General features: G+C 42.6%; 1 protein-coding gene across 1 annotated transcript in view; it reads left to right on the top strand.

Moving 5' to 3' along the window:
• The first annotated feature begins 536 nt into the window (after positions 1 to 536).
• The window catches only part of LOC138195635 (adhesion G protein-coupled receptor A1), a 172,761-nt gene continuing 158,121 nt past the window's right edge, over positions 537 to 15,176 (top strand). Inside the window, exon 1 of the mRNA XM_069145250.1 lies at positions 537 to 1,208. Within this exon, the coding sequence (XP_069001351.1) occupies positions 991 to 1,208 (218 nt within the window). The 5' untranslated portion in view covers positions 537 to 990. The remainder of the gene's footprint in view (positions 1,209 to 15,176) is intronic.

Here is a 15,176-nt window from a genome sequence, read left to right as displayed (position 1 = left end):
ATATTGGGATGATACTCTACTCGAACTGTTATGTAAAAAATTGAGAGCATTCAGATATGATTCAAGATTTAGATCATTTTTAGCTTGTGTACAGGCTGTGGGAAAAATGATACAAACAGTTCCTAGCTGTCCCAGAGTTACTGACGAGACTAAACAAACAGCTTTTCATCACACCCTGTAAATGTTTGTGTTTGAGAAATCATAGGTCTCGGGGGCCTTCAGGGACTTTTGAAGGTGGCACAAACAAAGAAAAATGAATTTAAATTCATCCTTTGATTGCTGTTTGGATCTCAACATTTACTCCAATCTGTGGCTTCCGAGTAAGTTAACAAGTATATGAAAGAAGCAGAAGGAAACCGTCTTTCTAAGTCTGATTTAGTGCAATCATATGTCATCTGCGGCCCCGTGTAGCTGTCTGGGATGTGAAAAGTTCAGAAGCCCACAGCGGAGCCTGTCAGGACTCGACGGGGAGGGACTTTCTGGACACTACATGCGCAACAAGTCCAAGGGCGCAGAAAGTGCATTATGACAGTGAATGACAACACGACGTGCAGTGCAGCTCGGACGGGAGAAGGACTTTAAGTGGGTCATGGAGGAGATTTTGGTTGTTTCATTCGTGCTGGTTCTGATGAAACATGTGTCGCAGTGAAGTTTGTCCGAACTTTAGAAGCGCGCCGCTGGAAGTTTTCCCTGCACATGCCACCGCTCAAGAGGACAGTGTGGAGGATTTATATTATCAGAAAATGACAACGATTCAGCGTTTCACACCCGTGATGATGAACTTTATTCCCGGTTTCAACCGCAAAACGAGCACCGAAAGTTTTCCGCTCTTGGGGACGCAGCAGGTGACCACCGGGGGCTCGATCACAGGCTGCGCTTTACTGTAACGGAAGACAATGTGAAATGGTCCCGACTTGTCACAAAAGCTGGGAGGACATAACCTGATCGGAGCGTGTGTTGTTGTTGTTGTTTGTAAAATCTCAGTGCACAATGAGAGAGCTGAGTTTGCTGTGCGTAATGGTCCTGCTGTGGGAGTCGAGCCTGAGTAACAGAAACTGTCCCGACCTGATCGTTGACAGCTGTCACTGCTCGGCCGAGAGGTCCAAGGAGCTGAGCAGGCAACACTTCCGAGTCAAAGTTGTGTGCGATGACGTGGACTTGATGGACACCCTGCAGCCCAGCTTCCTACCCAACAGAACCGTTTCCCTGTAAGTAGGACCCATCAGGAGGTTTATGGGACTGACAGTCCATAAACGATGTGTGCGTGTGTGAGATATTCAGATCAGAACACTCTGCAGGAGAAAATAAGAAGAAGTGCAAAGATCATTTTATTTCTGATATTTTTTTAGAGGATGGAATTTAGCTGTGGGGTTCTTGAAGTGCTCCAAAGGGCCCCTGGAGATCTTTAAATCCCAGTTAGGGAACCTAAATGCATGGGCAAGAGCGTTAAGTGTTATGAATTGATTCCGCAAGGTTAAACAGCTTTGACACAATTTACCAGTAAGTCGGTTATCCAACATAAATGAGTTTCAGAAGGATACCACACATCAGAAATAAATGGATCAGCCGCTAACAGCTTATGAAATGTTACGTTATTCTGATACCACAAAGGCTATCACAGTAAGGTCACTAAACTCACATTCTTCTATAGAGATACTGCAGCAATACATCAGCTAAGCAGAGAAAACAAAAAACACAAAACAGAAGATGACTTCAATTTCAAAGTCATTATGAAGTAGAAAACTTAGTGTGTTAATCCCTCTGGAAATTATAGTCTTATAAAACAAGTAAATAATGATGTATTGAAGGTATTTTTCTTTATTTATAGCTTATAGGATGTTGAACAAACCTGCCTTCTACTTGTTATGTTGGGATGGGAAGGAGCCCCTTGTTATAATGCTTGTGCTTCACCTGTTTTCAAAATACAACACCACCCAATAGATTTTCATTATACCGTATAGCTGATACACTTTTATTGTGATTAAGTCTCATAGTTGATGGTAAAGATTGGTTGATTCATTGATTAATGAATCCACAGACAACCAGAAACTTTGATGGGAGATTAGTTACTTGCATCAATAATTTAAGCAAAACAGCGACATATTTGCTCTTTGAATACAATTTTAAATGCAATACGTTGTAGCGTTTGAGAAAAAAAACGACTTAAATAATGAATGAAAAAAAAATCAACAAGTTTACAATGTAACAATGAAAATCATTGTCATCCTAACCTTTTATTTTAGCAGGTAATCTCAGAGATATCAAGGTGTATTTTGAGCTCAGCGATGAAATAAGAACAGAGATGAGACACAAGAATACAGTCAATTACACAAATGCACATATTGACGGCGTCAGAAATGATCACACGTGTCGCTCAGAATTGAACAAAAAAGATCACAGTGAGTTGAGATGTTCTAGTTTTAAAGTGCTTTGTTATTCATTCAGTTTATTTGGTGCAAAGATGTGGAAAGCCATCTGTCAGCAGTCTGTCAGTATTTACTGATGGGGTATCGGGAGTTGGCCAGTCCTGGAATCTCATCTGCTGAACTGTAGTTTTACATTTGAGAAGAGAAGCAACATAGTGAGGCAGCTATAGGAGGTGGCAGGCAGTGCTCTGTCTGTTGGTAGTGAGTGAATGAAAAGGTTAATATTTAGCTTACTGCAATGAAAAAAATGTTTGCACTCATACTTTATAAATTGTAAGATTTGACAGCAGCAACTACTCCTCATAAAATCCTCCTAGAACTGAACTACTGATTAAAATAACGGTACAAAATATATTTCTCATTGTGCTTTAGGACCTTTAGTGGCCCTTGAGAACCTCTGTCCCCGTGCTATACCGTCGAGCCACCCGTCTCTTGTTACACATACAACATCTGCATAAATCGTTTGCCTGTCCTTCTGCGCTCTTTAGGGATGTTATTTGCATCGTATTCAAACTCAGTCAAACATAGATTCTGCACCTCCACGAAAACTTTCAGAAACCTCCCTTAGTATTCACCCGTGCCTCTCTTGATGAAACGATGAAACGTTACATCAAACACTCCCGGGGTTGATGACTTTCCCCCCCATGTTACCTCCCTCTCTCTTTGCAGGTACACAGATTGACTGCTAGATTAATAGACTGCTTTATTCTTGGAAACGTGAGGTCCTCCTTCGGAGTGTAAAAGCAAATACTAAATGTAAAGGCCCTTGACAAGTTACGGCCGACCACTCATTCTGAACTACGAGCGCCGTTGATTAATGGTAGCACTTTGCTTACTGCAATTTATTTGGAGTGGTGTTTGCTTCTGTGTAGGCAAGGGTGCTTTTGTTCCTTTAAGTGGAGAATGGTTAAAGGCTTTGTTTTTCTTTCAACATTCGTCAGAGTGGAGCTGTTTTGTGGCTCGCAGGTACTAACGAAGTTTGATTTTTAAAGTGGTCGACAGATAAATAACACTAAGACTGCATGTTCTCCTTAAAAAAATGTACAGTAAGAGCCAAACTAACCGGAAGTAGCTTGACGCATTTCTCTCTTTCCCGCCTTCTCTTGAGAAATTAGAGGTCGTGTATGTGCTGTGTGTAGGATTAAACCAAGACAAATGAGCCTACACCTCACTATCCCTCGGTGAACTAAATCCTACAGCGGAGCTTTGGCTGGCCAGGAAACAGTTTTCCTGCGTTAGGAAGTGTGACCTTTGTCAGGCTAAAGTGGCCTCCCTCCTGGCTCTTTTGTTTAGATGTGCTGTGCAAATAAACAGATATATCAAGGGAAGTATGTACATACCAATCTCCCCCCGTAGACCGCCGGCAAATCTCCTAAATGTCCCCCACCCCCGTGTACTCTCCTCATTTTCTCCTGATCTCGCCACCTACATAGACAATGAGCTTCTTGTAGAGCCGTTTCCTCAATGACAACTTAAGCACAGTGTATGAACCCAGACCCAAAAGCCACCTCTAATTAAACTCACAGATTGAGCTTTGTTGCTTTTGTTTTTGCAGTTTTTTATTATCGTATCTATAAAATGTTAATGGGGAACAAACCCCGCAATAATGCAGCACTCTGCAAATGCCAACGAAAAACAATTTAACGAGCAAATGAAAGAATAGTTGCATAAATAAGAGAGATGAAAATGAACTGTATGCAAGAATGTGTGGGTAACTCAGTGCAGCCTGATGCCCTCGATTAACACCTCTGCCCGTTTTGCTTATCGTCCATGAGGGTAGAGAAAGTGGGAGTTGAGGAGGTTGGAGCTGGGCCTGTCAGCTCTGTTGACCTTGGGACCTATCCGATGTAACTGTTTCAACGATGGCGAGCGGTATAGGCACCGTCTCACTGCGGAGAGTAGCAGCGGAGATTGTGGCCGACACCTGTCTCAGGCAGCGCTCTGAAACGGGAGGACACGTCGCTCGTCCCGGGAAGACGTGGGACAGATTGTGGAAGAGACAAGGGGATGGAGTGAAGATGAGAGATAGACATGGAAAGGTAGCAAAAGAGCCAACTGAGGACTTGATGGAGCGGCAGAGAGGACACTGGGAAAGTGAGAATGGGACGTGTTGGGTCAAATATCCCCTGATAGCTGCGACCGAGGCTGATGGACAGAGGATGTGACTGCTGTAAACAGGTTGTTGGGATGGAGAGGTGCTTGTTGCCCAGTCACAGCTGATTGTGACTGAGCCTCTTGAGTTTGTGCACTGCTGAGAACCGCATGCAAGACAGCCACTCTGTGCACTTACAGGAAACATAAAGGGTCTGCACTACTGCCGTTGCTGTTTCACCTTGTGCTGAGCTGCCGTGTTTCAACCAGTACTGGGTCACAGAATTTACATGTTGTGTGACTGTTGGTGTTTTACCTGTCGAGTGTAGCCTCGTGTGGGAGTTTAAATCGACTTTTCCCCGGGGTGATTGTCCTACCATGTAACTGCGTTGCTTTGGCTTTCCCCACATGTTGAAGCCGTGTGCGTGGAACTAGTCGTGATAATCTCCCTCCAAAAATACAAGAACAAAAAAATGTCAGGAATTAACCAAGCCTTCGCACCCAGTGGACACTCCTGTACCGAGACCAGGCTTGCCAAGCGGGCCACATTCAACGACGAGGCTGCCTGGTGCGACTGTGACTAAAATGGATGTAGAATTTGTTGTGCTTCATTTCTGTTGCATTACATTTTGTAGGGTTGCATTTGAGGATTTTTAGGATAGGTTGAGTGACATCTGTGATTCCTGACACATTGCTGTAAGGATATTATTTATTCTTTATCAGATTTGATTAGGTGGAAGAAAAAAGAACATTTTTGCTGCAGTTTTTCAAATCCTAGTTGAGGACAGAGAGACTTGTGCTACGATACTCGAGTACATTTGTGTCCAAGTCCATCATATTTGACAGGTGTTAATGTTGCGTGTCGTACGCGGGCGCAGTACGATGCCTGCATCTGTTTGGAAGAGGCGGGCTCGGGTCCAGATCAGGCCTGCCTGGGTACAGCACGCATCAGGTGTAAAAAAAAACCCGACCTGTATCAAAGACAAGGAAGTGTGCCGCTGTTTTGGATATAACCTCAACATTCCCCGACTGTCTGTCTCATTTTGAAACGTATACAAGTGTTTTTCTGCACCGTACGTGTCCTCAGAAATCTGTGTGTGTGGGCAGATTGTATGACAGACACATGACATATGACAGTCGAAGACCGTGTCACAGTTAGTTATAGAAACTCCATCAATTGGATACGGTGTTTGTTTTTTTAGTGTTGTGTGGAAAAGGACGTAAGCGTACTTTGGTTGTAATGTAATGGAAACGTGGGTGTTGTAGTTTGGCACGGTTCAGATTAATCTGATCTAATCCTGAAGCACATTTAGTGTATTTCAGAATTCCCCCAGTGTACGTTATCCCTCGAGCATAAGGCTGTTCTTTCTGGCTTTTAGTTGTGGAGATGAAATTTCAGAGATTACTCTATAGGTTAAATTTAATAGCGTGTTTGTCTGCTCTATAGATAACTTTAGCATGTCATCAACAACAGTACTAACTGGGTTTAATTTACAAGGGCAGCAGTTTATCATGCATGCATATTTAAAGGTTTCGTTAAAAAAGAAAAAGCCAACCAGCACAGCAACTGTGTACTGTGTTATTCTAGTGTGAAGTTAGCAGCAGTCTTTATTACATTTTGGAAAATTTACACTTGCACAACCCCCACCACAGTTGGAATCTGTAAAAAGCATTTGGCTCACCCGACATGTTGGTCCTCACCCTGAAATACTGTTGTGAAATCCAAACAATGATGCATACATTTAATCTCTCTATGAGATAAGGAGCCAAACAGGGTTGTGTTCATAATGAATTACAAGTCGGATCTTATTTCTTTTCTGCAACACAAGACTGCGTCTTTATTGTCACGTCTTCTCCGTGTCAAAAACTGGTGAAGACTTTAAGTATCAGAGATACAGTTTAAAGTCAGTCTTTTAGCTCCATATCATGGCTGCACCCTTTAATTTCATATTTAAAATCCTAATTTAGAGTACACTTTTAAAACAAGTCGGCATGAAACATTGAAATGTCAGCCAGAGGCAGTAAGTGGAACTGACTCATGGAGTTCACGATGGCTCGAAGACGGTCGCTATTTCAGACAAAAAAATTCCATTTTGATGCCACGTCTGCAACCGATATCATTATGTGCCACGCAGAATGTGAAGCTTGACAGGAGCACCAACAGTAACTGAGGGGATCAGTGACCTAGCCTGTTTAACGATCAGTGTCCATTTAGTGATCACAAGTTGTTTTTTACAGCCTCCGGTCAGAATTCATGAAAAGAATTGCAGAGTAAGCATCAATAATAAGCCGATATCTTGCGTATTATTATTAAAATTTCTTCTTCAATTGACTTAGCTGCACTGCAGTGTTTCTATTTCCCTGCAATTTCAGCTGCTGAAAGCGATCTTCCTGATTTGTGCATGTTCTCTGACGCTAAGCTCCTCGAAAGCCTGGTTGGTCTCCTGTTTGAGGGAGAGAAAAACGAGGGCATCTGGTCTGGGCCTGAGCCAGATGTGGAGTATCCAGTTCTGTAGGCCTTCGCCATCATCCTCGTCATCCTTTCGCAGACAGACAGGAGGGGCGTTTGTGGTGTCTAGAGGGGAAGTGATCAGGACGGGGCCGTAGCTCGCTCCAAACCACTAGAAGAACATGTCAGTCATTGTGCCGGCGTAGAGAACGACTCTGGAGACAGCAGAGGAAACGTGGCTTGAAATATAGCGGGCGGATTCACAACAATGTGCTGCTGCACTGTAGGTGGACAGTTTATGATGGCATGTATAGCATGATCAAAGGAATCAGAGGTTCCTATTGATCTGTGTGTATCGACGGGAACACATATCTGGCATATTTTATTTTGTATTGCTATAAATAGAATTCTCTATATTCTATTCTCCCCTCCTCCTATTTCACTGCAGCTCTCGCATTCTCCCTCGCAGTTATTCCTCTAAGGGCTTTTCCTCGTCTGACGAGGTGCTGTTTGTGCTCTACCCTCTTCAGAGTTCTGAGTACTTCTGCATGAATATTTCATCGCACACACAGCCCATCCATATACTCCTGTGCATTACCCCACTGACAGACCTCGTGGACACACCGCGGATCAAGATATTCCGAGTGTAAAACGCCTCAAATGGTATGTGTCATACCATTTAAGCATACGCATACGTGAAGAGCTGGCTGTTAACCTAAAGAGACGCGACCAAAATTACCCTGATAAAGTATGTTGCATCTCCCGTCTCGCACAGTCATGCCAATCTCTCGTCCTCTGTTGGCCTCTCTCAAGCTTATCTCCAGTGATACGGAAGATTCTTTTAAAAAAGGAAAAGGTTCATCTTTCGATGAGTGCACTCTTCAATATCAGTCGTCTCAGCTGCAGAGGGTGTAATACTTTTAGATCCACAGCACTTTTCCCTCTGCGATAGCCGAAGCCAATGACATCTGCCCTTGTGTTATCCGTGAGCAGTGGGGCCGAGGCCGAGCCGCAACGTTGCCGCATGTTAGAAACTGCCAGTCTTCCTAATAAGTAGACACTGAGTCATCTACTTACCGGCAAATGGTTAATATTTAGTCAAGGTTTCTTGCAGGCTACGATGGATGTGTATTGATATATCACTCAAACTGTGCGCAGGTCCACTGACCTTCAGATTGGCCGCCTGAAAATCTCTCCAAACATCGTTTATGTGGCGTGCTTAGAAGAAACAGCTGATCAGTTTTGCTTTAGACTTTAATGATGCACTGATGGAGAGTTCACGACCGCTGGGGGAGTCTGTAAATTGCGCTACGGCCTTGGAAAAACCAAGAATGTGTCGAAACCCAGACTTACCATCTAAAAATATTAGGTGAAGATAAATACAGCGTCTGCCAAAGATACTTCTACGCAGTGCTATCCCTGCCTCCTTCCTATGCCGCTGAGTAAATACTAAAATTACTTAAAGGCTCATAAATTTGAGAGAGCAGAGGAGGCCAGCGTGGAAGCATGTTGTCTTTTCCCTGTTTTGTGATTTGCCTGAAAACAGGGGGATTAAAACCCTGATGTGTATTGCTGCTGCCACTGCTGCAGTGTGTGGGCTCTGTGGGAAGAGTATTAATCTCTCGTGACTGTCTCACAGGAGCCTTCGGCAGGCCTTTATCAGCACCGTGTGCTGGTCTGTGTGCGTGAATCAGCGGGTCGTTGTGTATCTGTTTGTGTAGAAGCCTTGATGTGTGTTGGCTTATACATTTGTCACTCAAAATGCCACCTCACCTCAATCATATGTTTCTCTGATTAGTTAGTGCAAGTCAGTGATGTTTAATGGTGAGCTAAGTACTTACAGATTGTTCAGGCTTCCAGTGAAGTAATCAAAGGTAGGTTTCAGGTTTTAGCCTACTGGTTTTCACAAAAACTTGCCAAACATGTGTATGTACATATGTGAAAAGGTGCATATACATCACATGGAAAATACATGGACTTTTACTCAGGTGACAACCTGTTTTTATTCAGTAAACAGCTGCTTTATAGCCGCCAGTTCGGTTTGCAAGTAAATCTCTACCAGTTCATGTACAGTCCAGTTCCACTCTGCAGAATCACGCAGGACTCTGTCAAATGCCGAAAAAAAACTGTTTGGCTCATCATCATATGTCGGGTTGGTACAGTAGACATCAGCCAATCCTAACAAGAACCTTAAAATTTCATCACAGGGCCTGCAGGTAACTCTTGCAACTGCTTCTATCAAAGTGCATCTGTCTGCAAGTATTACTGCAATATGATAAACATGAAAGTTGACGAGAAGATTTTAATGCCCTGATAGAGACAATGAAATGATAAAGACATAAGTGGCATATAATGACACAAAAAAAAGGGAAAACTTCTGAGAATACATCATCTCCATGCAATGCATGCTGGGAAGCATATGCAAATATTTTCAAACACCGATTGAAAATTGTTTTACTCTTCATTTCCTAACCAAAGAGGAGAAGTTAACAAAACCGTCGTCCTGTGCTGAATCACAGATTGAGATTCAAAGGGCTCACTCACTTTTATTGAAACAATGATAAGGTTGATTTGGTTGTACGTGTAATTCTTTCTTTAATTGCGATAATTTTATTACAGAGAACTTGCTCAAAAATCCCTAAAATGCAAGTCAAGAAATAAATGTCACTAATTTGCTCCATTTCTTCACCTGTACCATTAGATTAATTGTGACTCTTTCTTCACAGTGCAGTTTGTACTGTGAAAGAAAGAAGAGTGGCGTCTCAGGCAGATACGCTTCACTGTCATTTAGAGACCATGTGAACATCTGTATGTAACCCCTGACGCAATGACCGGTTCCCATCCAAGGTCAGTGTTAATAGATATGAAATATGTTATTTTGGTTAGCTGTCTAGTAACTCGATCTTCTAAAATAACACTGGGTTTGGCTGTTTGAGGAAAAGTGGCTAGAAACGTCGAGGCCAGCGGATCTAAATGTTTGTAGTAGTTTACATCTTTACCCCGCTTAGTCCGTATGATCGGTGCGTTGGAAGGCGTCCATGGGAGCTATTTTGGTTTCTGTTCTCCTATAATAATATAGTTAAATATCTCTGGTGCATAGCAGCAAGAGTGGAGCAGGGACTTTTTAGCTGGGCCGCACAGAAATGTCCCAGCTGTGGAGTGGAGGCAGAATGAAACCCAGAGCTCCTGTTATAGGGAAGGATTGATATGAATCACACTAGCTGTGTTCAATCACTGCTAGCCTCAGAGCCTGTGGACTGTAGTGAACTGTAACTTTCGAATTAGGAGCTTTAGAGCTGTAGCCGGTAGAGGGAATGAAGGAGGGTGCCATCTCACTTGTTAACCAGCCATCCCTGTATTCCATCCCAGAGAGTGAAGAGGCAGTGGGGTTGTTTGGTTGAATATGTCTTCCCGACTCATTGATTGTTTATCTGACTGAGGTTTGTGCATGTTATAATCTATGGCCCTGACTGTGGCTCTGAAATATCAGTAGCCTAACTGTGCTCTTTGTGTATTGATAACTCGGATTGTATTGATGAATTCTCCCATTGGGCGACCCCTCACCAATTGAATGCTGCCATTGGGCATTGATAACTCTGTTAGAAAAATATCAAATCACCTCCTGGTAGATTACTTTGTCTCTAAAATGTCAGAAAATAATGAAACGACAATCGCAAGTCATCAAATGTATAGCTTTTTTCAACCAACAGCCCCAAAACACATTTTTGTTTTCTTTCTTACCCACATAAGACCAAGAAAGGAAAACAAATCTTTATATTTGTAAGGCTGGAACCATCGAATGTTTGTCATTTTTATTTGAAAAATGACTCTCATGATAACCAAGTAGTTTCAGTTTCCTTTTTTGTCAATTGATGAATCCATGAATTAGCTGTTAATTAAACAGCCCCTTAACTATCAACCTTTTACAACACTTTTTCCCACAAAATGTAAAATCCACAGAAAGATTTCTTTGAGGGAATTGCGAAACTGCAGAATTTACTAGATATATACAAGTCTGGCTGTGGTTGGTGCTGAGACACAGTAAGCAATGACATAGACCATTTGCTATAGCCCGCAGACAATACTGAATCCATGCACTCCCCCCCTCATTGAAAGCAGCTTATCCGCAGAGAACATAATTGATAATGTAAATAGAGAGTTGGATGGCTCTTCCAGAAGTTTGTCATGGGCTGTTTACACAGCGTTCAATTTTGTTTTTTCTTTGATTTCCTGGACGTTACGCAGAGGCCTGAGATAGGCATGCAGGGGTCGGCACGCACACGCACACGCACACGCACACGCACACACAAACACACACGCAGCATAGCATAGCACAGCACAGCCCAGGACACGCTTGAGTTTGCACAAACAGAGGCTGCCTGTCCGTGAGCAGGACGTCCGTCCACAGAGGGAGGTGTAGCGGCCTGGGGAACAGCAGGGAGACATGGGACACAACACAGCGACAGCATTGGTATCCCGTGATCTCAGTGTCGACTACGTTCACCTCATCACACCATCCATATGAGGCTTCAAAAAAGAGCTGCTGCAGTTTTTCACAATCTGAAGTGTTAACATTTAGAGTGAGGCGCTGGAAACGGAGAAATAAACTCCACTTGGCCTCTGAAACTGAAAATATTATGATTACTTTGGTACATTTTTTTCAATAATCCTGTGTGTGAAATTGACCTGTTCAGTTTTCCAAGTTTTTTCTCACCATGTCCATCTGACTCCATGCTGGCTTATATCTGCTGCAATTTTCTGCTCTCGGAGAGCTTTGTGTCAAGATGAATCCAAACTGACAGAACCGCAGTAGGATATTGATGTCTGGATCAACAACAATAAAAATCCATATGAATTGTTGCTTATTCACTTTGGCTGCCTAAATGGCTGCCTGTAAATCGTATTGTCTACTTGCACACAGCTTGAGTATTCTGATTGATTTGTGGAAAAAAGAGTCTTCAAACACTGACTTTTACAAACAACTTTACCCACAAAGAGTAAATGTAAAGTAGAAACTGTAACTGGCCGTAGCAGGCCTGTCAAAACAAAAAAAAAGTATTGACTTTGTATTTCATGAGCCAAAGGCTTTTTTCTTGGGGCCAGCCCCTCGTGGCCCTCAGTGTTATTGCAATTTAAAGCACTTCTGCATTGCCTTCTCTGCATTGTCGTAGACTATGTTTATTTTCCTGCAGTGGATATGCTAGTCATCTGAAAAGTTTTGCAAAAACGTATGATCAAACATGAGTGGATAAAACGACCCGTTTGTCTGCCATAAACATTAGCATATATGGCTAAAAAGCTTCAAGTTTGTTTTTCTATCATAAGTTTGTCAAAAACATAGGCGCATGTATTTTGTGGCGATTTCTGGTTCCTCCCTGAAAAAATGTTTGCCGTTTTCTATCAAAAATATGCAATTTCACATCATTTTGACCACTATGTATGTGTGAAATTTTCCCAAAATGTAGAAAAGCTCAACAGCACCCAAACAGCCTGCAGACAGATCGGCTCAGGCGGTGGCCAAAACAGCTGCGGTGCTGTGCCCGAGCCTTTAAGTGTGAGGTAAAACTGAACAGAAAACATTACAAGTTGAAGACCAAAAAATTAACAGTTTTAGCTTCAGCATTAGCTTACGCTAGCGAGCCAAGGCTGCTATATCGAGCATCAGTCACCATTTCAGTCGATGATATCCACACTTGGGGCCTCAAAATGAGAAGTCTGCTGTTTACTTCAGTAGGAAATCAACTGTCACATCATTGTTTAAAACAAATGCTGTAAATTTCAAGAGATAAATCTGCCCTTGTTGTGAGTGTAAACTGCTGTGAGCGACTGTGAGACGCTTGACAGGCGTAGCAGCTGAAACGGATGGTAGAGCTTCATGAAAAGTCGATTGTTTCACCTAAAACTCTTCCATCTATCTTCTATGTTTACTCTAAGTCTTTTGTATTGACACTGCTGATTTCCCCACCAGTTCTCTGTAACAATCTTTAATTTGGAAGATAGATTCAGAAGTTGACTTTTGGGGGAAGGCCCAAATGTAAATACAATCTTGGATGTTGAGAGGAATTTGCTGACACAAGTCCGCGTCCATCCTGGCCTTTTTGCTGAGAGGGGACTTCCTATCTTCAGTCCTGCTTTTCCTGCCAAGACAACTGTTATCACTCCGGGGAGAAATAGGTACTTTCCCAGGAGAATATGCACAAGAAAACTTACATTAAATAAGAAAACACACTGGTGCAGGCACAAAATGTACATTTCGAGATTCAATTCTTAAATAAGTGAGCTGTTTTTTTGTTGTTTAATTTTGTCAAAAACAAACAAAAAAAAACCCAATAATTTTCCCACAAACCTTGGTCTATGTGGCTCTCTGTGCAGTGAGTCTTCACCACAACACTTTCAGCGTACACACTTCCACTCTGCTCCCCTTGCAGTTTGGCCAACAATTTGCCCGTTCAGCACAATGCATTGTGGGATCCCTCTGCTTAATCCCAGGGTTAAAATTGAGTATACGTTCCCTGCAGCCATAACGAGCACTCTGTCGTCACAGCGACGGGCGACACATCCCAATTACCTCTCTCTCTCTCTCTTGATCATTCCCACAACCCAACTTGTTAAAAGAAGATGGGGAAAGTGGTGGAGGAGACCGTCTGACCGTGTGTGTGTGTTTGTGTGTGTGTGTGTGTGTGTGTGTGTGTGTGTGTGTGTGTGTGTGTGTGTGTGGGTGGGTGGGTGGGGGGGTGGGGGGGGGCAGAAGGGTGAGCGGGGATGGTCATCTGCTGACAGGAGATATGCAACATCACACATGCAAAATAGGCAGCAGATCACATGGGCATGCACATATCCACAGCATCAGAGAGAAGGAGCAGCCCTGCAGCAGATGATTTAAGAGCTGGCTAGAGCAATCAATATTTTAGCAGATATAGAATTCAGAATTGCCATCCAAGGTGTATTTAAAATGATGTGAATCTGGGCTGTAGAATAAGTGCAATGTATATCATCAGCCACTCACCCTGTTGTACTATAGCTTACAAGTCCAGTTTAAAATGGTGTGCGTGCGTGTGCGCATGTGTGGGTGGAGACAGACAAAGAAAGATGTCTCTACAATACTAAAACTAATACTTGGTGCTACTACAACTCTGATTACTATACTATCACAGTAATAAAAGTTAAACTGTTTTGATCCAAGTATTCAGTAAATGTATCAGATCTCCTGGCAAGTTAGTTTCCCATCTGAAGCGTATAAATATTCATGCTTAAATAAGCAAAAGTCTGTTTAATTGAGCTTTTTGCACCGCCTGCAGTGCAAAAATAAATCGATAAATCTAATATGGCAAATGTCTTAGCAAACATATTCCTTTGAAGATATCCAGCCAGACTAGCAGAGCATCATTATAATTAATTTAAGTTGTTCTACTTGCCACATAGTAAACATAAGTGCTGCAATCTCTAATTTTAGCTCTGTTTTGGTGTCCTCTTCTGAGCGGTTTGACGCAGGGCATCGTACAATGACATTTTTGTAGGTTATTTTCTTTGCTGAAAACCTGGGCCTGCTGTGATCATAAGAATAACGCAGCTGAAGAAAAAGAAACAAAAACTTTTTGACTGTTAAATCTACTAAAATGCTCCGTAAACTGAGGGGAACTGTGGAGTCATGAGAACTCACTGAGGGTTTGTAACTACGAGCTGCCCCTCTCACAGTCACTGTTGGTATAAAGATATTGATTAGTGTGGCTTTAAAGTTTACAGGCTTGCAGGCTTTACAACCTAGTGAGGTAATATGTCAGGACTTGTGGTTTGATACGTGGTGCGTAGAAGTATGTGACATCACCAATTCCCAACTGAGCCCCACCCACTTTAAAGCTGCGAGGTTAGCTCAGGCGAAACAGCACAGACCGAAATCTCTTGCAGTTTAAATTTGGTAGACTGTTGTGTTCATGGAAGACCAGACCACCCGTAGGCAGATTTTCTCAATGCGGTGGGTTGCACTACCAGTTCTGTCCTGTTGTACGACTGTTTCTAGCAGTAGCTGTCTCTAAGCTGCTCATAACTTAGTGTGATCACGTTATACTTGGCAAACATTCTAGAAGTTATTAGTTGGCTGAATGAGGAGACTTGAAATCTCATCTTAAAGGTCTCTTTCACCAGCAGCAGGGAAGACAGATCTTATGTGCTCTAGAAACTGTAGGGTATTTTTCTACAGTAACAAAACACTT

This window comes from Embiotoca jacksoni, unplaced genomic scaffold (assembly GCF_022577435.1).
Source record: "Embiotoca jacksoni isolate LCO1_2020_lvr unplaced genomic scaffold, fEmbJac1.0.p SCAF_12, whole genome shotgun sequence".
In the NCBI taxonomy this organism is placed as follows: Eukaryota; Metazoa; Chordata; class Actinopteri; family Embiotocidae; genus Embiotoca; species Embiotoca jacksoni.
The sequence above is the reverse complement of the archived record's forward strand: the minus strand, read 5'-3'. Positions and strand labels throughout refer to the sequence as shown.